We start from the raw sequence: 23,008 nt of genomic DNA, 5'->3' as shown, positions 1-23,008 counted from the left end.
ATGGGCTTGTAATTAGGGATGGACGCAAAACTGAAAAAAATACACCTTTATTTCCAACTAAAAAAACAAGATATAGTTCATTTCATTGCGATAAGTAATGATAAAATTATAGACGAATGAATGGAAGGAGCGCTGAAAGGTGAAAATTGCTCTGGTGGTCAGGGGGTAAAACCCCTCAGTTGGGAAGTGGTTAAAGGGGGCTTAGATGTTTTCCTTGCGATGAAAGACATCCATGGCTATAATTACTAGGTAAAGCCCAGTGGTGTAGATCCAGGGATTTTATCTGATTGCCATCTGGAGTCGGGAAGAATTTTTTTCCCTTTTGGAGGTAATTGGACCATGCCTTGAGGGAGCAGGCTATTGTTGTACTTTGTTTTCCGGTTGAACTCGATGGACGTATGTCTTTTTTTCAACCCAAATAACTATATGTAACTATGTCTTCTATGTGTTCTAAAGTAGAAAATGGTATTCATTTGGCACTACCCTATTTTTTTCATCTGCAAATGCATGTATTGTCTCTCTTTTATATAGTGTAAATGGCATTTGCTTTGTTTTGTAATACTTGTGCCTAATCTTTCAACTTTAAAAACTTTTTTTAGCTCATCTAAAGACAAAAGCAGCATCCTCTTCCTTGGTGCCAACTAGACACATACAGTAGGGCCCAATCCAACTCACTTTTTCTCCTGACGTTTCACCTAGAGGATAATTTTTCATATTCTGCTTAAAATGACTTTTTTGCACTCTGCAACTGAAAAAGTACCAATGAGTAGGTGAAAAAGTACTGTCAAAATTATACTGAGTGTTTTCTTGCTTGCTGGTGGCTTATAGGCATTCTATTGATAAGATGTGAAAAATATCACCTAGGAGAAATATAAGCAGAAAAAGCCATGATCAGGCCCATAGTGCAATGACACAATGGGCCTGATCCAATCCACTTTTTCTCCTACGTTTTCACCTAGGTTATAATTCACATCTTATCAATAAAATGCCCTTTAAAGAGGAACTCCAGTGAAAATAATGTAGTAAAAAAAGTGCTTCATTTTTACCATAATTATGTATAAATGATTTAGTCAGTGTTTGCTCATTGTAAAATCTTTCCTCTCTCTTTTTACTGTGGGCAGGTTATGTAGCTGCTCCTAGCTGTTTTGGCTGTTAGAGACAGCTGTAAACAGCTAATTCCTGTCTGTGAACATTGTTACATTGTGGCAGTTTGCCCAGAGTACCGCGGTACTCAGAGCTTCTTGTGGGAGAGGTTTCAGCACAAAATAAGTCATACAGCGCCCCCTGATGGTCTGTTTGTGAAAATCATTATATTTCTCATGTAAAAGGGGGTATCAGCTACTGATTGGGATAAAGTTCAATTCTAGGTTGGAGTTTCTCTTTAAGCCACCAGCAAGCAAGAAAATACTCAAAATAATTTTGACAGTACTTTTTTACTTATTTTATTGTACTTTTTTTCAATTGCAGAATGCTGAAAAGGTATTTTAAACAGAAGATAAAAATTATTTCCTAGGACAAAACTCAGGAGAAAAAGTGAATTGGACCTGGCCCAAAGAATGCCACAGCAGATTGTACATAACTATACAAAGACAGCCAAATGATAATCAAAGAAACATATTCAAGATAACAGTTACGTGTTTATAGAAAAAAAAAGACATTAAGGACATGTATTATTCATTAACTTCTCCTCATTTTAAGCTTCTGATGCTAATGGACTGAAATTGGCAAATATAGCTTTTACCAAAAATAAAAAAAAAGAATGTTATCCACATTTCTGGAATCTGCATGAAATAAAATCCCATTTTTTTTCCAGGGGCCAATCTTGTGCGATTATTTCATTTATACGCCGCGCCTGTCAACTACCCAGCATGGGTGCCGGGAAGGAGCCGATTTGGTTTAACCCCTCATATCCCAGCCTCCGTTGCCATCCCCTCTCCCCACACGGCGGGGGACGGAGTATCCCTTTTACATAATAGCAGCTCTACCCCTGCAAACTAATTGCAACACTTTGAAAGAAGTGCAAATAATAAGTCTCTCGCTAAAGCCAGCACAATATGCCCTAAAAGGCCTCGCCGCGTGACACCGTTCTCATAATATTTAAAAAATTTCATGCATTATTTTTTTTCTTCCTTTTCCTTTTCAACTTTAATCATACTTTTTCAGCGCTGATAAATCACACAACACATGGCAGGGAAATTGCCAGTTAAGATCGATTTTCTGCCAAGAACGCAAAAAAAAAAAAAAAAAGAAAAGAAAAAAAGAGGGGAAAAAAGCCCTTGAATATGCGAATGGTGTAATGAACGTTGAGATGCCTCTTTAAATGTCAGTGAACAATTCTCATAATTTTGGTTCAGTTGGTAAATGAAGAATAGATTGATCGTCATCTTACCCCTTCATGGACCCAATAAAGTTCTTCTTCTGTCAATGACAATATTTCCTTTCTGGTGATTTTATCATTCCGGCCGTTCATGTAATGATCAAGCTAAAAAATTAAGAAAAAGAAAAAAAAAAGAGAACGATGAGAAAGATTTGCAGCCCGGCAGTGCGGAATATACAATATTAGCTCACGAACTGTGTTATAGAATGCTTATGAACCGGGTTTAAAAGCTTTCAATATTAGCTGAAGCAGAAGGTGTAATGATCTTATTTTAGATCCTATGCAGAGTGAAATTTAACGTATGGATTAGCAATTGACAGAGAGGTGCCCTGCACCAAGTGGCATTATTAGATCATATTCTCTCTTTGTGTCCTAAGCAAGCCGAGGTAAATCATGCAGATTTCGACCGCATATTTCCATCGCCGTCTTGATCAGGGGTCAATTCACAAAATACATTTTTGGTATTTTCATTGTGTAACAGATGTACGTCTTCTGCCAGAATACTTTCACTCTGCTCTGATTTTTATCTCCAGCCAAAGATTGGGGACAAAGTAACAAACAGATGTTTTTGAGTTGACTGTAAAGGAAGTAGGAAGGAATATGGAGTTGCTTGAAAGTGTTCTTTTCAAATTTGATTCAGTTCAACTTGGTAAAGAAAGTGTATATAAGCAGTGTGTTCTAAATCCTAGATTTTCAACGTGTGGTACGCGTTCCCCCAGGGGGTACTTCTGATGGTTCCAGGGGTACTTGGGCTTGATATACTTAACCAAGAATTAACAAATTTAGAGTTTTAGAAAATGATAAATCTTATTAAAACAACACCAAATTAGTGTTTTAGCTAATTAAAAGCAATAGTAAATGCTTGGAACTTGTATAGAACCAATTATCATGTACTACGATTAAATATATATTTGTCAAGGGGTACTTGTGATAAGGTTTACTATGCTAGGGGGTACTTGGTGAATAAAGGGTCGTAACTCTTAAAAGGGGTATTGTAACGATTGGTGTCAGCACGCAGAGGGAATCTGATTATTGGTGATCTGCAGTATCACCAAGAATACAGATATATACCTGATTATTGATGATCCGCAGAATTACCGATAATACAGATATATTGCTAACCTCTGGACACCTGAAGCGTGTGAGTGTTTGGTGTAACAGTAGAAATTGGACCACCGGGGTAGCAGGTGGTCCAATAAGTAGAGACAGACTCTACTGCAGTCAAGGACTCCAGGAGAAGGAGACCTTGACTGGTTAGCAGCAGTGCCCCTTCTGAGAAGCAGGGGGCCCCTGCAGGGAAGCTGAACACCCAAGGGGTGGGTGACAGCCAGAAAGGTCAGGCAGGCCGGGTCGGCAACACATAGACAGATAAAGTACAAAGACAGGAAGCTGATTCGGTATCCAAGGCAAGCAGGGTTTGGCAACGGAATATCAGAAGTGCAAGGTACCGAATCAGAGATCAGAGGAGTGGTCAGAAAAGCAATATGTCATAACAGATATCAAACAATGCCTAGTCTGGGTGTGAGGTCCGTGGTCTCTACACCCTGGAACTAGTCTGAAGTATAACAGAGTGATAACACAAGTTCCCTAGTCTGGGTGTGAGGTCCTTGGTCTCTACACCCTGGAACTGGTCTAAGGAATGACACAGATGATACACAGTATTCCTAGTCTGGGGTGTGAGGTCCTTGGTCTCTACACCCTGCAACTGGTCTAATGAATAACACAGATGATACACAGTATTCCTAGTCTGGGGTGTGAGGTCCTTGGTCTCTACACCCTGGAACCGGTCTAATGAATAACACAGATAATACACAGTAATCCTAAGTCTGGGGTGTGAGGTCCTTGGTCTCTACACCCTGGAACTGGTCTAATGAATAACACAGATGATACACAGTATTCCTAGTCTGGGGTGTGAGGTCCTTGGTCTCTACACCCTGGAACTGGTCTAATGAATAACACAGATAATACACAGTAAACTGGCTAAGTGTGGATTCCCAGGTCCTCCTGGTTCCACCACAGTGAAAGATCTGACTAGGTCTGAGTGCTAACACATAGGTATTCGCAACGCCAGACAACCAGCAACAGAACAGCAAGAGATATACAGTATATAGTGGAGCGCTCTCCAGCGCCACCCAGCTCACATCAACCAATCAACAACTGAGCTGGGATCAGCTGACCGCCTCGAACAGCTGACCCTTCTCCTATTGGTATAAAGAGCCTGTCTTGCGGCGCGCACGCGCGTAGCTCTCCATCTGTGTGCACTACTGGGTCCAGCCAAACCAGACGCATGTTGCTGCGGGGAAACCGCCGCTCTGTGCACGGACACCGCCGCCTCACTGTCAGAAGGCGCGGCGGTTTCTCCGCAATCCGTCACAGGTATATACCAATAAAATGTTGAGAAACTCTGTTCTAAATGACGTCAGTATACATGAATCAAGTCTGAGGAAGGCTTCATAGCCGAAAGCTTACTCCTTCTCTTCTTAGTTAGCCAATAAATGGTATCATCCTGATTCAAAACTTCTTTATTTTGGTAAAGAAAGAAAAGGGATGTGGTCATCATTTCATCTGACTCACATTCTTTGTGAACTGTATCCCCCTTGAGTGTAACACCAATTTTGCTAATAGCTGATATAACATATTCATTGACACTCAAGTAGTGACAGCCATAGATATTTTTCTGGGGAGGTTTTTTTTGTATACTAGAAAAATTTGGTTTTTAAAGGTCCATGGGTCAGGTTAGGTTCACAGCGGGAAGCTGTTTAACGCTCCCTGTAAAAATAGAAGCGCAATGGAGGGGAAAAGTCGCATCACACGTCATGAGAGTGTTGCTTTACCTATAGTGAAACATACAGTCTATGAAAAGTATGCTTCACTGCCATTGCTAGTGCACATGTTATGTGGAAACGTACTACATTCACTGCCTTGGGATACTGGAGTCAGTTGGATTCAATCACACCAGATGCACTCTGAAAGTTGCATTGATTTACAGTCGCAGTGCGATTCTGTGCATAAAAATTGCCTTTGTTAGATCACATTGCACCACCCCACTGACTGTGAACTAGGCCAAAGGAACATTCACTCCATTTAACTTCCCATTTATAAACCCATTTTGAATTTTACTACAATTACCAAGTTACATTTTGCAGTATTTGCACACTTTGGAGAGTCTGTCTGGCTCCCTACTTCCTCCCATTTGTGTGAAAAGGCAGAAACAGAACAAAAACAGAGCCATAGCGCACAATGAACACATTTATTTTTCTCTTTTTTTTTTAAACCCATTTTTTCTTACAATACTTTCATAAACAATATCTACAGCAGATCGTCTATCAGAGATGCAGTGCTTTTCAAAGCCTGAGAACTGGTCTGGTCTAAACTGAAAACTATAGTAAAAAAAAAAATTATAGTTGTTGGCAAGATTGTAATGCATCTCCAACTGTATCTGGAGATTTTTTTTTTTTTCATTAATTCCATGAATGTCCAGTTATGCTGTAACTACATCTGTTTTTTTCTGTAATACCTATAGTTATGTTTAATGAAATAAACAACAAAAAGTAATTCTTGAAAGAGTTGTAAGAGGTAGCTATGAAATATTCCCATATAAAATGTATCACATTAAGTGTTTACAGTATCAATCGATTTATCACTCTTTAGTTATAAAGTTTCAACATGTAATGTATTTTTTTACAATAAATTATTGTTAATGTATAGGTTACAAATGCAATATCTACTGCATAAGACACACACATACTGTATATACAGAATCTCACTAAAGTTAGTAAAACTCAACACACTGATTAATGTCTAAAACACAAACTGCTGGCAAAAAAGTGAGTACACCCCATAGTGTTGAATGTCAAAATTCTGCCCAGTAAGGTCTCAGGTGTGAATGGAGAGCAGGCGCGTAAAATTTGGCTTCAGCACACTCTCTCTGGTCACTTTAATAAGGACCGGGCTGATTTTTGCTGATCTGTGCTGCGTGGGCGCTCCAGCCCACAGTACAGATCAGCAGTGAGGCAGGGTGACCAGACTTCTCCCCTTTTTTCCCCACTAGGGGGATGACCTCCTGGGGGGGGGGGTCTGATCGCCGCCGCTCCATGTGGCCGAGCGGGGGGCCAGATGGCCTGCCACATTCTGCCTCGCTCCCTTTCCCTCCCACCCCTCCTTGCTGTGGGCGGCTCAGGACGGCGATCCGTCCTGCGCCGCCTCTGATAGGCTTCAGCCAATCAGGATTGCCGATCTCCTTTACGGCGCTGCTTACGGCGCTGATTTCTTCCCTGCGTGTTTGCAATTAGCCTGCAAGCCGCGATCGGAGGCTCGCAGGCTCCGTGAACTGGCATGTAAAGGTCAATGTAATTCCACTTACGACCAGCCGCCGCCTATCGGCATTAGGCGGTCATTAAGTGGTTAAGTTTAGCATGTTACCTCATGAAAGATAACTCTCTGGGGATCTTAAAAAAAGAATTGTTGGTGATGCACAATAAAATTCACAGTTTGCTGAAGAAGACTAAGAACATGGACAGTGGCATAGGCCCCTTGGGCTAGAGGGGCCCCGAGGGGCCCACTCTCAACCACAGTATTAGCGCTTTATTGGTCCTGTGCTTGTAATAATCACTTCTATAGTTGATTTGAATAGTAGTAATCATTAACACACTGCTTCCCATCCCCTTCTTGCACCTCTTACACTGTGGTTGTCCTTGATTGGTTCTGGTGTGCCGTATTAATAGTTATGTATAGCATGCTTGGAGGGTCCCAATGCAAAACTTTCACTGGGGCCCACAGCTTCTTAGCTACGCCACTGAACATGGATACTGGAACTATGTCCTGTGGTCTAATGAGACCACGATAAATGTATTTGGTTCAGATGGTGTCAAGCATGTGTGCCGGCATACAGGTGAAAGCTACAAAGGTAAGCGTGTCTTGCCTACAATCAAGTACAGTGGTAGGAGTGTCATGGTTTGGGACTGCATGAGTGCTGTGCTGCCACTGGGGAAGCTATATTTCATAGAGGAAACCATGAAAGCCAACAAAAACTGTGACATACTGGGCAGAGCCCTTCAGAAACTAGTCCACAGGGCAGTATTTCAACAACAACCCCAAACACACCTCCAAGACAATCACTACCTAGCTAAAGTAACTGAGGATAAAGTTGCTGGACTGGCCAAGCATGTCTCCAGACCTGAATCCTATTGAGAATCTGTGGGGCATCCTCAACCGGAAGGTGGTGTGCAAGGTTTCTAACATCCAGCAGCTTCATCATCGAGCAGTGGAACAGGAATACGGTGGCAACCTGTGAACTCCAGGCCCAAGTTAAGGCAGTGCTGGAAAATAATGGCGGGCCCACAAAATATTGCCAATTTGGGTAGAATGCTGACCTTCTTCACTTAAAGAGTAACTGTCAGGCTGAAAAAGCTAATTTAAACCTCTATTCTCTTGTGTTAAACAGTTTAGAAGGAAGCCAAAAAGGCAATACTGAAGTTAAAAATCTCTCTTACTTTGATGTTTGCTGGACAGCAAGGCTGGTTATTCCCAAGCTCCTAAGGAGGCCACAGGACACAGGACACATAACAGATACTGCAAAGCATTCTGGGGCTGCCTCTTCTCCCCACTGCACTACATTGGGTCCTCCCCTTTATTTCCCTATCACACCCTAAGGCTGCTTTCACAGTGAGAAGTTACAGGCTCATGTTACAGCAGCTTGTAACAGCAGCCTAATTCACAGCACTGAAAAATCACAGGGCACATGTTCCGTTAGAGTATACTGCATGAGTCCGCTATTGTTCCTAGCCACATGGCTAATTAATATTCACTGCACAGTAGTGTTGTCCATTAGGATCTTTTTTGTGAGTCGAAGCAGGAAGGATATGACATCACAATTGGCTTCATAGCAGACAGACAAACATGGAACCTGCCATGAGCTGTCAGGAGCATCAATCTCTGCAAATACTATATAAAAATTCTGTGAAATCCAAACGTGGACAGTGAAATGCATATGTAATGTAAGTACAGCCGATACTACTGATATATGTGTTTTTTTTCTCTGAGACCCTATACCTAACAGCTCCTCTTTAAGGGTGTACTCACTTTTGTTGATTGCGGTTTAAGAGTAATGGCTCTGTTTTGAGTTATGATAGAATATTTACAAAAATGTGGGAGGTGTACACACTTTTGTGAGATAGATAATGTGTGTAATATATATATATATCCTTATAAGGAACTCATCCTGTGCATGAGGGATGAGGGAGGCAGATGGGCCGTAGTTCATTTCTTCCTTTTTCTCTCATATGATCAGGCATGCAAACAAGAATCACATCATATGAGACAAAACACTTCCGCCCAATCTCCCTTTTCATCTCACTTTAATCTGCTTGTATCTCATCAATTAATTGTACCATACAAGCTCTGAAGGTCAATTACTTTAGGAACAAATTGTCCAATTGGGCAGAAAATTTGCTCTATGTATGAAAGCAGAACTATACATGTTTGGTATGCAATGTGGAATCTGCTACAGGCTGGTCATAAAGAAATATAAAAATCATAACAATAGATTGAAGGAAGACCTGGCGTTTGTATGCAAATTTTCCATTTTGGCAAGATACAACATAATTAGTAAAAATCATGTCATGTTTCACATAGTTGTGTTCTTTCATACTATTATTATTAAGTGTTTATACAGCACTGACATCTTTTGCAGCGCTGCACAGTGTTTTATATATATACTGTATATAATATTATTATCTTGTTACTGACTGTCCCTCAGAGGAGATCACAATCTAATCCCTACCATAATTATATGTCCATCGTAGTCTAGAGTCCATTTTTAGGGACAAGCCAATTTATCTATCTGTGTTTTTTTGGAAATGGGAGGAAACCGGAGTGCCCAAAGGAAACCCATGCAGCCACAGAGGAAACATACAAACTCCCTGCAGATAGTACCCTGACTGGGATTCAACTCTTAGTAAAGGTGTTAAAGAAGGCCAAAAGCCCTGATACTGAAAAACTATTTTTATTTAAAAAATCACACCCTGATGAAGCATCACACATGACGTGAAACGTCGGTGGGCGGAGCCACGCAGCCTGAGCTTCCAGCCACGCTTCCGCGCTGACGAGTGCTTGGTGTCTGGCGTCCGGCCCTCCCGCTGTTAGCCTCTCTGGAGAAGACAGCTAACCGGACTGTATCCAGAGCGAGGTGATCTGACTACCGGGGGGAGCAGACGAATAGGACAGCTTTATATCAATCCAGGCCGCCCCATAAGCAGTGAAAGAAACTGATTTACATGCACCGGAGAAGCTAGAGAGACGCAAGCATCTATGTTTGGTGAGACCCACCCTTTCTTTCCCTATATGGATATGTGAACTGCAATTACTCCAGGGATATATATCATGTCAGCCCTAACTCCATGGATACTGAGTAGGATGATAATTTAATTCCACTAATTGTGGCCATTACCTGGAGTTTGCTGGACTGTGGAAACATTAAGGGAGCCCCCACAAAAACCGTCCATGATTCGTATGGCACCAGTATGCAAGCGCGGGATGCCTGGAGTATGCATGTGTGAGACCATCCATGTGCATTATTAAACTGGAATATGTATTATTACTTGCTGCTTCGATGGCTATATTAGCTTTTGCATATGCAATTTTAATTGTTGAATCATGAGTGCTCCTTTCACATGTGTATTATTAGAGATTTCGTATGTCCTTTTTTGACTAATAAATTTTGATACTTGGCACATTAAGGCGGCTGGTAACCCATATTTGTTGTACAATATATTGGGAGTACTGAAAAACTATGCCAAGTATTGTCTTTCTGAACTAAGATACTTGAAAGTACTTAGCTTCACATGAGCAGAAAGTTGCTTCCATAATGGATCACATCAGGATGGTGAGTAAATATGTAAATCCTTCCTTTATGTCCCTGAATCCCTGAGGTATGTCCAGATATGCTTAAAGGGAATATCCGAGCTGCATAAAAAATAAAGGACATCTATTTACCCGGGGCTTCCTCCAGCCCCTAGCAGCCACTATGTCCCTTGCCGCAGCTCCATTCTCAGTCACTGGCTCCCAGTCACCAACAGTGCAGAGGCCGAACTCGCCAGGTCGTCCTCTACAGTGCCTGCGCGAGCTCCGCTGTCAATCACTCGCATGTGGTGTGGAGTGTACTGCACACATCATGCAGCCTGCACATTTCCTTTAATAACGTGTTAACTTTTACAGAGCCTTATGATTCATCTAGTATAGCTGCATCAGGCCTTCATCAGTCCAGAGCATGAATTGGTATGTCTATAGGGCAAGGCAGTGAACATATAGGCAGTCATGTTACACTCCAGAAATTCTGTAGAGAACATATTAATATATGTTCTCCAGAAAGAGAAAATTGAAAAAAATTCAGGATCCTTACTACCACACATAAGCTATAGTGTATATCAGTAAAGTTGAACCAATATAATTATGCAGGGCAGGCTTACCGAACAAGCACCCCAAGCAGATGATTGGGGTCCAGTAAAAGGGTCAAGGGCCCCCATAAAGATTCATTGCCAATGTTCATTAGAGATAGCCCGAACTGTTTGTCGGCGGACAATTCCCAGCGAATTTCCGCAGTACGCGTTCTCAGTGAACTGCAAACATTTGGCGTGTTCGACGGACCCCCTTACATCATCATGGAGCCAAACTTTGACTTCTTACCCCACAGTCAGCAGACACAAGGCAGCCAATCAGTTACCACCCCCTCCTGGACCCCCCACCCCCCTATTAAAAAGCAGTTGCGGTGGCCATCAGGGCTGTGGAGTCGGTCCAAAAATCCACCGACTCCGACTCCTCAGTTTAGGATTCCACCGACTCCGACTCCGACTCCACGACTCCGACTCCTCTAATTTGCATATTACAATTTTGTTGATTAAAAGTATGTAACATGAAATTCGTCTCATAACTGCCAACGCTTAGGAATTTTACAAGACAACTGAAGTGAGAAGGATATGTAGACTACTATATTTATTCCCTTTAGACTAAAACTAGTCCTTAGTAATAGTACTTGTAAAAGGTACAAACCGGAACAAAGAACATCTATCAGGCCCTAGGCAATGTAAGTGTGGGTACATGTAAGAATGATGTGCAGGTACTCTGCAGGGGAATGAGGAGATTGTAAACAGACAACACCTCTGTGTTCAATGTGCACAGCATTCTCAGTGGATTCCCTGCAGCTCTGTGAGGAGTGCATATGTAGAGTATAGTACTACTGTGTAACAAAGTAAACCTGAGACAGATGAAATTAAAGTTTTATACATACCTGGGGCTTCCTCCAGCCGCCTTCAGGATAATCAGTCCCTCGTTGTCCTCCTCCACCACCTGGATCTTCTGCTATGAGTCCAGGTACTTGAACCAGTCTGGCGTAGTGCGCATGAACACACTCCACCGCTAGGAGCATACTACACCTGTGCAGCACTATTGCGCAGGTGCAGAATGTTCCTGGCTGTGGGAGTGGCATGCGGCCGGACTGCGCTGACTGGCTGAATTACCAGGACTCATAGCAGAAGATCCGGGTGGTGGAGGACAGTGAGGGACTGATTAGCCTGAAGGGGGCTGGAGGAAGCCCCAGGTATGTATAAAACTTTACTTTTCATCCGTCTCAGGTACCCTCTTAATTTGTAGTCACCAAACCAAATTTTAATAACATATCAAATTATTTTATTTCATCAGCAAAGGGAGTGCATACATTTGCATAAATCAGCATCAGTGCAGAATTATTTCCATCTCATTGACCATCTCTATTAGTGACACAGCTACACATCAGGCTTTATTCTTACAGCATAGATGTTATTTAGTATATATAAGAGATTCCTGTGTACGCATCATATATACAGTCACAATCAGATATGTATATCTGACCTTAAAAATACGGGGACTGCTTTATTGAAGCAGCACAAGTAACTAATTTTGATTGGTTTATTTCATTTTTGTGGACTAAGCACAGCTATTACTGTATATATACATTATTTTTAATGACTATTATCTGAGAAATAGAACATTTTATCATATTTTCTATTTTAATTACAGTTACAAATTCATTAGGAGTCGGAGTCGGAGTCGGTGCATTTTTTCCCGACTCCGACTCCGACTCCAGGCACCCAAAATTGCCCGACTCCACGACTCCGACTCCGACTCCACAGCCCTGGTGGCCATATCGAATTTATTCTCTGCTGGCTGCTGTTAGTGAGAGCAGGGTCAGACTTGCTGCAGATAGGTAGGGAAAGCATTAGCCAGGCCTGTGTTCTTGTTCCTCACTTGCTGTGAAAGCACCCCAAACAGCCCTTTTGAGGTCTAGCACATTGGTTTCCTGATTTTTATTTTGTGTGCGACACTCCACAGCCCACTGACACCTATAGCTGTGCACACACTACTGCTATTGTGGTCACATTAAGTTGCAGGCACAGTACCACTCCAGTGCATTATTTTAGGAATGTACTGTGATTCCTGCCCTTTAGGGATTAAAACCCGACTCTGCGCCAATTCCGTAATATTTGGTGGGAATTTTGGCATGGATCCTCCTCCGGCATGCCACAGTCCAGGGGTTAGACCCATTGAAACAACTTTTCCACTTTTGTGGCCAGAAACAGCCCCTGTAGGTTTTAAGTCATTGAAGTCTATGACGGGTTGCCGGGTTCGCATGTTCACAAACATTTGCGGAAGTTTGCATTCACTGTTCGCGAACCCAAATTTTGATGTTCACGACATCTCTAATGTTCATGTGGTCTTTAACCACTTGCCGACCGCCCACTGCACAGAGGCGGCCGGCAAGTGGAACCCGCAAGGACCTTGTACGGGCATGGGCGGAGCGATCGCGTCATTCGTGACACGATCTTTCGCCGGCGACTGGCTCCGCCTCTCTCGCGCTGTAACCCGCCGGCCGTTCGGAAGCGCCGGTGGGTTACTAGCACCCGGATCGCTGCATACAAAGTGTATAATACACTTTGTAATGTATACAAAGTGTATTATACAGGCTGCCTCATGCCCTGGTGGTCCCAGTGTCCGAGGGACCACCAGGGCAGGCTGCAGCCACCCTAGTCTGCACCCAAGCACACTGATTTCCCCCCCCCTGCCCCCTGATTGCCCACAGCACCCCTCAGACCCCCCCCCTGCCCACCCACCAGACCACTGTTTGCACCCAATCACCCCCATAATCACCCATCAATCACTCCCTGTCACTATCTGTCAACGCTATTTTTTTTATGCCCTAAACTGCCCCCTGCTCCCTCCTGATCACCCCCCACCCCTCAGATTCTCCCCAGACCCCCCCCCCTGTGTACTGTATGCATCTATCCCCCTGATCACCTGTCAATCACCTGTCAATCACCCATAAATCACCCATCAATCAACCCCTGTCACTGCCACCCATCAATTAGCCCCTAACCTGCCCCTTGCGGGCAATCTGATCACCCACCCACACCAATAGATCGCCCGCAGATCCGACGTCAGATCACCTCATAAGTGCAGTGTTTACATCTGTTCTCTACCCTAAACACCCACTAATTACCCATCAATCACCCATCAATCACCCCCTATGACCACCTGTCACTGTTACCCATCAGATCAGACCCTATTCTGCCCCTTGCGGGCACCCAATCACCCGCCTACACGCTCAGATTGCCCTCAGACCCCCTCTTATCAATTCGCCAGTGCAATATTTACATCTGTTCTTCCCTGTAATAACCCACTGATCACCTGTCAATCACCCATCAATCACCCCCTGTCACTGCCACCCATTAATCAACACCTGTCACTGCCACCCATCAATCAGCCCCTAACCTGCCCCTTGCGGGCAATCTGATCACCCACCCACACCAATAGATCGCCCACAGATCCGACGTCAGATCACCTCCCAAGTGCAGTGTTTACATCTGTTCTCTACCCTAAACACCCACTAATTACCCATCAATCACCCATCAATCACCACCTGTCACTGTTACCCATCAGATCAGACCCTAATCTGCCCCTTGCGGGCACCCAATCACCCGCCTACACGCTCAGATTGCCCTCAGACCCCCCCTTATTAATTCGCCAGTGCAATATTTACATCTGTTCTTCCCTGTAATAACCCACTGATCACCTGTCAATCACCTGTCAATCACCCATCAATCACCCCCTGTTACTGCCACCCATCAATCACCCCCTGTCACTGCCACCCATCAATCAGCTCCTAACCTGCTCCTTGCGGGCAATCTGATCACCCACCCACACCAATAGATCGCCCGCAGATCCGACATCAGATCACCTCCCAAGTGCATTGTTTACATCTGTTCTCTACCCTAAACACCCACTAATTACCCATCAATCACTCCCTGTCACTGCTACTCAGATTAGACCCCTATTTGCCCCTAGGGCACTCAATCACCCGCCCACACCCTCAAAACGCCCTCAGACCCCAGCCCTGATCACCTCGCCAGTGCATTGCTTGCATCTATTCCCCCCTCTAATCACACCTTGAGACACTCATCAATCACCTCCTGTCACCTCCTGGCACACCTACCCATCAGATCAGGCCCTAATTTGCCCCGTGTGGGCTCCTGATCACTCGGCCAAACCCTCAGATCCCCCTCAGACCCCCTTCCGATCACCTCCCCAGTGCATTGATTGCATCTATTTTCCCCTCTAACCACCCCCTGAGACACCCATCAATCACCTCCTGTCACCCCCCTAGCACTCCTATCCATCAGATCAGGCCCAATACAACCTCATCTAAAAGGCCACCCTGCTTATGACCAGTTCCACAAAATTCGCCCCTTCATAGACCACCTGTCATCAAAATTTGCAGATGCATATACCCCTGAACAGTCATTTTGAGACATTTGGTTTCCAGACTACTCACGGTTTTGGGCCCGTAAAATGCCAGGGCAGTATAGGAACCCCACAAGTGACCCCATTTTAGAAAAAAGACACCCCAAGGTATTCTGTTAGGTGTATGACGAGTTCATAGAAAATGTTATTTTTTGTCAAAAGTTAGCGGAAATTGATTTTTATTGTTTTTTTTTCCACAACGTGTCATTTTTCACTAACTTGTGACAAAAAATAAAATCTTCTATGAACTCGCCATACACCTAACGGAATACCTTGGGGTGTCTTCTTTCTGAAATGGGGTCACTTGTGGGGTTCCTATACTGCCCTGGCATTTTAGGGGCCCTAAACCGTGAGGAGTAGTCTAGAAAACAAATGCCTCAAAATGACCTGTGAATAGGACGTTGGGCCCCTTAGCACACCTATGCTGCAAAAATGTTGTCACACATGTGGTACCGCCGTACTCAGGAAAAGTAGTATAATGTGTTTTGGGGTGTATTTTTACACATACCCATGCTGGGTGGGAGAAATCTCTCTGTAAATGGACAATTGTGTGTAAAAAAAAATCAAACAATTGTCATTTACAGAGAAGTTTCTCCCACCCAGCATGGGTATGTGTAAAAATACACCCAAAAACACATTATACTACTTCTCCTGAGTACGACGGTACCACATGTGTGGCACTTTTTTACACCCTAAGTACGCTAAGGGGCCCAAAGTCCAATGAGTACCTTTAGGATTTCACGGTTTAGGGCCCTTAAAATGCCAGGGCAGTATAGGAACCCCACAAATGACCCCATTCTAGAAAGAAGACACCCAAAGGTATTCCGTTAGGAGTATGGTGAGTTCATAGAAGATTTTATTTTTTGTCACAAGTTAGCGGAAAATGACACTTTGTGAAAAAAAAACAATTAAAATCAATTTCCGCTAACTTGTGACAAAAAAATAAAATCTTCTATGAACTCACCATACTCCTAACGGAATACCTTGGGGTGTCTTCATTCTAAAATGGGGTCATTAGTGGGGTTCCTATACTGCCCTGGCATTTTAGGGTCCCTAAACCGTGAGGAGTAGTCTTGAAACAAAAATGACCTGTGAAATCCTAAAGGTACTCATTGGACTTTGGGCCCTTTAGCGCAGTTAGGGTGCAAAAAAGTGCCACACATGTGGTATCGCCGTACTCAGGAGAAGTAGTATAATGTGTTTTGGGGTGTATTTTTACACATACCCATGCTGAGTGGGAGAAATCTCTCTGTAAATGGACAATTGTGTGTAAAAAATGTTCTCCCACCCAGCATGGGTATGTGTAAAAATACACCCCAAAACACATTATACTACTTCTCCTGAGTACGGCAATGTTAGCATGATTATTTTATGACTGACAAAAAAAACAAAACAGCATTGCTGATCAATATTTCTAACAATTATAGTTCTTAATATCAATAGAAAGAAATAGAAAGATAGGAATGATCATCAGATATGAATTATCTATCGCAATGTTTAAAATTCACGATCAATTATACGTTTTGTCTTATCCAATGTCTAAAGGTGGCCACTAACAATCCAACTTCTAGCAATATATCGTTTGAGTTAAATCGTTCACTACAATATCAACGAACCAATCTTTGCTTCCTATCTATGACAACCAACAAGAAAATCCAAATTTTGGTTCAACGAAAATCCAATCGGATGACTGTTTTAAAAATCGTTCATAATTGTGCCCATAAACAGAGATTATTTACAGCCAATCCGAACAGAATTTCTGATCAGAAGAAAAATCATTCGCTACACCATCAACAAACCAATCTTTGCTTGCTATCTATCACAACCAACAAGAACATCCAAATTTTGGTTTGATGAAAATCCAGTCGGAGGACTATTTTTATAATCATTGGTGGTCGATTGTGCCCATCAACTGAGATTATTTACAACCAATCGAACTATTTTTTGCTAGAGATTGAACAGTGGCCACCTTAAGTAAGGAAAAAAACATATTCTGTATTCTATAATATATTCTATAGTGTATAGCTACCTTTATCACAATTATATTATAGTCAACAAAAACCAATATCTCACTTTGAAATTACACATTTTATCTGATCGAGTCTCAAGTATAATGCTAGATTCGCAAAACCAATTGGATGTTTGACAAAAATCTTGTGAACTTGCCAGCAATGATTTTGGTTATCCCTAATGAGTAGGCCATCAGCCAGCAAGGCCAATAACAACCCACTATTCCCTCAGTTGTCTACTCCTTTGAGAAGGGGAGGCTGAAGATGGTGACTTCACCACCTGTCAGCTGCTCCCGTGCACCGTCCGGGTGCTTGCTAGCACTCAGTATCGGGGGTGAAGAGGCAGCCCTCCATGATGTTACATCTGAGGATGGCCGTAGCTATACTCAGACACGATTCCCGTTAGTTTAACATGTTCTGGAATTACCCGGCTATAATGCAATTCGCAGAGTGCAAGCGGAGTGAAGCAAAGTGTCTATTACCTCTTCAGGTTCCTGCACCATATCTCCAGTGCAGGTTCTCCTCAGTGCCTCTTAGTGTCTGTTCTCCATGGTGACAGCCAGGGTCTTTCATCATGTAACCCACAGTGCAGCTTAATGAATCAACCCCTATGGCTAAAAGTATTAAGGGCAGAAGTTTAGCAGTACAGCCAGGTGATTTGCATTGTTTAAAAGCAAATAAACATGGCAGCCCCCATATTCCTCTCACTTCAACTATCCATTAATGTACAGGGTGGGCCATTTATATGGATACACCTTAATAAAAATGGAATGGTTGGTTATATTAACTTCCTGTTTGTGGCACATTATTATATGTGACGGGGGAAACTTTTCAAGATGGGTGGTGACCATAGGGGACATTTTGAAGTCAGCCATTTAGAATCCCTAACCCGACAGTGTGTGTGTATCAGTGTGTGAAGAGTGGAGAAGAGGGTTGGATTGACAATCCAACACAATGGGCAGCACACCGAACACATTTTATAAGTGGTCAAAAACTTGTAAATAACTTGTGAAAGAATAAAGTTACATTAAAACCAAGCACACAGGTCCTCATCAGATCAATTGGATGTTTCATCTAGGTAATACTTCAGGCATTATCCATAAAATAGTGCAGTTGGACCATAAAAAAACAAATGTCATGATTTTGTAGCCAAATTTCCTGTATGCTGCCACAAGAGGAACATGAACCCAAAATATAGTGGAAATGGTAGACAAAAACTCAAGGACAATTTCAGGAAGGAACAAGCTGAAGTACAAGACTGAGGTTCATCAGTCTCCGATCACTCCACCAGTAACTTTTTAAATGACCAGGAACTCAGTGAAAGATGTAGGAGGACTCCACTGTTAAAAGAAAAGCCAGACTTGAATTTGCTAAAATGTATACTGACAATGTAGACAGACTACAATACTTCTGAGAGAGTGGACAGATGAGATAAAACTGGAGATTTAAGACAAGTCACATATATCTATCTATCTAAAAAAAAAAAAACCAAGAAGCTTTCAAAGAAAAAAACCTCATACCTACTGTTAAGCATGGTGGGGGTCTTAGTTATGTTTTGGGGCTGTTATGCAGTGTTTATCACAGGGTGCCTTGAGTCTGTGCAGGAAACAATGAAATCTCAAGACTATCAAGACTTTCTGGAGCAAAACATTGTGCCCAGTTTTAGAGAGCTATCTCAGTCACAGGGCATGGACCCTCCAACAGAATAATGGCTAAAATGCACAATTACATGTACAATTATTAGCATTAGTAGCAAATAAAAGAGTCTCATATTTCTATTTTCAGTTATATAGCTTTTTTTTATAACATTGCGTCATCCTCTAAAATTTGCAGTTTACAAATTACACTCTGTATTTTAAATGATGATTCAGAGCTAATGATCCTTTGAACTTCCTGGCAGAAAAAAAAAAAAAAAAAAACAAGAAACAGTGAGAGACTGGTTAAGATAAGTGCTTCAGAAAATAGCATTGCTCTCTGACTTAATTAGCTGGAGAGAGCTCAAATTAGAGCAGCTCTTTTGCACAGATAATAAATGAAGTTCGTTAAAGTAAACCAGAGATCTAAAAATAGCAAAAATGGATAGTTACCCGGGGCTTCCTCCAGCCCCATAAACACGTCTGAGTTCCTTAAGGGTCATCCTGTGGTCTGCCTTTCAGCCGCGATCAGCCCCGGTAACTGGCTCAGTCGCGTCAGTCCGGGTCTATTGCACATGCGAGGGAGGTCTGCGCATGCACAGAAGACCCAGACTGGACCCGACTGAACACTGGACATGTTTATGGGGCTGGAGGAAGCCCCGGGTCAGTATCAATTTTTGCTATTTTTAGATCTCTGGTACACTTTAACTCTTCCTGTACTGGAAACAATATAAGACTCATATCTGTGCTTCTAATGTTCTAATTCTTAGCTGTACTACACATACAAATCATTATCTCATAAGTTTATTTTCACTTCAGATTCCCTTTAACGGTAGGAACATGCTAAGCAGAATCGCATATGCGTTTTCCACTATGTGCGATTCTGCCTAGTGTGTTCCTACACTTAAAGAGGAACTCCAGTGAAAATAATGTAATAAAAAAAGTGCTTCATTTTTACAATAATTATGTATAATTGATTTAGTCAGTGTTTGCCCATTGTAAAATCTTTTAAATCCCTGATTTACATTCTGACATTTATTACATGGTAACAAACACTAAGTCCAAGAGGGACAGGCCCTATAGGTACTAGAAAGCACAGATAAGTCGCTTAATATCTAAAAAAGCTATTTGCTCAAGAGGAGGGAACAAACGTATCAGGTTACTCCTCAGTAGGTTAGAACACTTCTCATAAGTGCAGAGACCAATATATAATGTGGAGGTCTTTGCTAATCCCCCACAAAAACGATTGTGGTGTAGCTATTCCACATAGAGGTCGCATGTAAACCTACTACACTATACAGAATATACAAAAGGTAAGCTCAGATGCAGGCTTGATAACCTGCATAGGGAGCCCCTTAGTAGTATGGTATATGCTGCAAAGTGAAAACACTGGAGAGATTGCAGAGTGGATATGAGGTGCTATTTACAAAAGTGCTGTAATATGGAACTCTAACATGTTTCACCCTACGGCTTTTTCAAAGAGTGCTATACATATATACAGTAGTTATTTACAAAGTGCAATTCCCCCAGCAACTGCCCAAGTCAGAGCTGAATTGCCTTGTGAGGCACAGGTTTTTATACTGAAGACTGGTGGGGGAAACGCCCAGACTGGGTGTGTGCACGCATTACATTCATGCTCGTTACAGGGTAGGTACAAGCCATGCATCTTATCAAGGAGGGGAGGGACCTACCCTCCTCTCTGTGTATGTCAGAGGTGAGCCAATTTGCATGTGTTGGCCTAAAACTTGCTTGCAACGTAAAGCACGCATCACATCCTGTCATGCGTACTGTAGATAACCCAAATTTGCATGCAACACAAAGTACGCATCACCTCCTGTCATGCGTACTATAGGAGATCAAATTAGTATGCGACACCGTGTACGCATCACTGGCGTACATATATTTGCATGCAGCGTACCATACGCCTGACCGCAGGTCGTGCGTGCACGGAAACTTCCGCTCTGAACATTACAGTGTTCTGTAGTCATGACAACCGCACGTTATGTGTGCATGTTGTCACTATGGCAACAGTGGCCATTTTAAATTTATAATGTAAACAAAGTTAAGAAGGAGGAAGATTACAAGGAGGTATGTGTACGTCCGCTTCACATGCGTCTTTATAGTCCGCATGCGTCGCGTTCACGTCAGGGATGGTCGTAGTCAGTCAAGTTCGCCACGCTGGAACCACGCGCAGTTTTACGCAATTATGCTATGCCGAACTACGGCTACGAAATCAAACATACGCTTCGTATGCATCTCGCAGACTAGGCGTCAAAATACGCAATTACGCGCAGTGCGAAGCGTAGTGTGTGCGGATGCCTATGCCAGCACGCAGAAAACTTCACGCATTAATTCCTCCCCAAATGCTTACACTGGGTACTCTTCCATGCGTACATTCCCCCTGACAATGCGCAAATTTGTATGCATGCAATCACACACGGAAAATTAGCCGCAAGTAAAGCATTCGTAGTTCACTACGCAATACACACGTTAACTACGCATAATGGGCGTAAGTCACGCGTAGCGGTGCTTTGCTACGCGTAAATTCGTAAGCGCAGTTTTGAAACTTCACCTACAAACTACGATGCGTAGATGCGAACTACGATACGCAAATTCGCACCGGCGTAGTTTCTGCTCATCCCTGGTTAACGTACGCATCTCCTATGTGACACTTGAAGACACCGCATGGCAGGACGCATGACTCCCTCATCACATGCGTCATAACAATCCGCATGTGATGCGTACAAACAGACGTGTGCAGTGGTAAAACAGATGCTATTCAAAAAGAGTAATCCTAGATGCATACTCGGATATACGAATGTATCTATAAACATCACTGCACATGTAATGTGTGTTTCACAGAAAGCATGCTAAGTTGAAATCTTCGTTCAGTCCATTAGGGGCAATGGTATCTAGACGGAAGATCCACTGTGACTCAATTTGTGTTAGTTTTTTATCCAGATTTCCTCCCCTGAGATGTTTTTTCCATTCCTGGATCCCCCAGAATTTGAGATCAAATCTCGATGACGGGTGTATCTGGTTCATATGTCTGGAGATGGCGGTGTCATTTCTATGCTTAATGTCTCCAATATGTTCAAGGAGACGTTCCTTTAGGGCTCTTGTAGTTTTGCCCACATACCACAGATTGCACTTACATGCAGCTACGTATACCACTGCTCTCGTATTGCATGTGATAAACGATTTGATTGTAAAACGTCTGCCATTCTTAGGGCACGTAAATTCTTTTGTTGTAGGCATGTATTTGCAAGCTTTGCACCTTCCGCAATGGAAGGAGCCGTTTGGTTTGGACGGTAGCCAGGTCTTAATCTGAGGTGGGTCCTTAGAGAAGGTGCTGTGAACTAATAGATCCCTGAGGTTGGCCGATCTCCTGTAAGTAACTGACGGATTAGAGGGTAAAATTTTTACTAAGTCTTTATCTTTCTGTAGGATGGGCCAGTAGTGCTTCAGAATTTCAAAAACTGCATGCGATTGTTCTGTGTATGTACCTATCAAACGTGGGGGTAATCGGCCTTGAGTACTAGGCTCAATTTGTGAGGTCACTTTTTTGGTGTCTTTCAACGTGTCCTGTCTTGTGGTGTTTTTTGCTCGTAGGTAGGCCTTGTTGATCACTTCACTAAGGAAACCTCACTGTCTAAATCTTTGAGCTAGGGTGCCACATTTATTTTCAAAACCCACTTCATCCGAACAATTTCTGCGCGCTCTCAAAAACTGTCCTACAGGGATGCCCTGACGCAATGACCGTGGATGGGAACTCTCCCATCTTAATAGGGAGTTTGTGGACGTAGGTTTGCGAAAGATGTCTGTCCGCAATTTCCCATTATCAGTGATTTCAATCGTTAAGTCGAGAAAATGGATGCACCTATCGCTAAATTCTGATGTAAATTTCATTCCTATCTCATTCCCGTTTAATAAGGACATAAAATCATCAAAGAGAGGTTTTGTCCCTTCCCACAAAATGATGACGTCGTCAATAAAACGCCCCCAATATACAATATGAGATGTGTAAAATTCCTTTATTTCCAACAATACTGGAGATGAAAGTGGGGATGATACCTATGATACAGATGTAGAACCAGGTTTTAAGGACATCTTCAAAACATACAAAGACTTTACTAGATCAGCTTGGGAGGTGGCCAGTT

General features: G+C 42.7%; 1 protein-coding gene and 1 long non-coding RNA gene across 7 annotated transcripts in view; one reads left to right on the top strand and one right to left on the bottom strand.

Annotated features, from left to right (window-relative positions):
- Positions 1 to 2,180, top strand: part of LOC137538367 (uncharacterized) — a 48,085-nt gene extending 45,905 nt beyond the window's left edge. The window contains exon 4 of the long non-coding RNA XR_011024768.1: positions 1,468 to 2,180. This is a non-coding gene — a long non-coding RNA (uncharacterized lncRNA). The remainder of the gene's footprint in view (positions 1 to 1,467) is intronic.
- DCDC1 (doublecortin domain containing 1) overlaps positions 1 to 23,008 on the bottom strand; it is a 751,262-nt gene that overhangs the window by 384,567 nt on the left and 343,687 nt on the right. For 5 of the 6 annotated variants that reach the window (XM_068260478.1, XM_068260479.1, XM_068260481.1 and 2 more), the window contains one exon: positions 2,390 to 2,482. The exons of the other annotated variant lie outside the window; for it this stretch is intronic. In XM_068260478.1, coding sequence (XP_068116579.1) covers positions 2,390 to 2,482 — 93 coding nt within the window. The remainder of the gene's footprint in view (positions 1 to 2,389; positions 2,483 to 23,008) is intronic. 6 annotated transcript variants of the gene reach the window in all.

The sequence above is a fragment of the Hyperolius riggenbachi genome, chromosome 11, assembly GCF_040937935.1.
Source record: "Hyperolius riggenbachi isolate aHypRig1 chromosome 11, aHypRig1.pri, whole genome shotgun sequence".
Taxonomy (NCBI): domain Eukaryota; kingdom Metazoa; phylum Chordata; class Amphibia; order Anura; family Hyperoliidae; genus Hyperolius; species Hyperolius riggenbachi.
The sequence above is the reverse complement of the archived record's forward strand: the minus strand, read 5'-3'. Positions and strand labels throughout refer to the sequence as shown.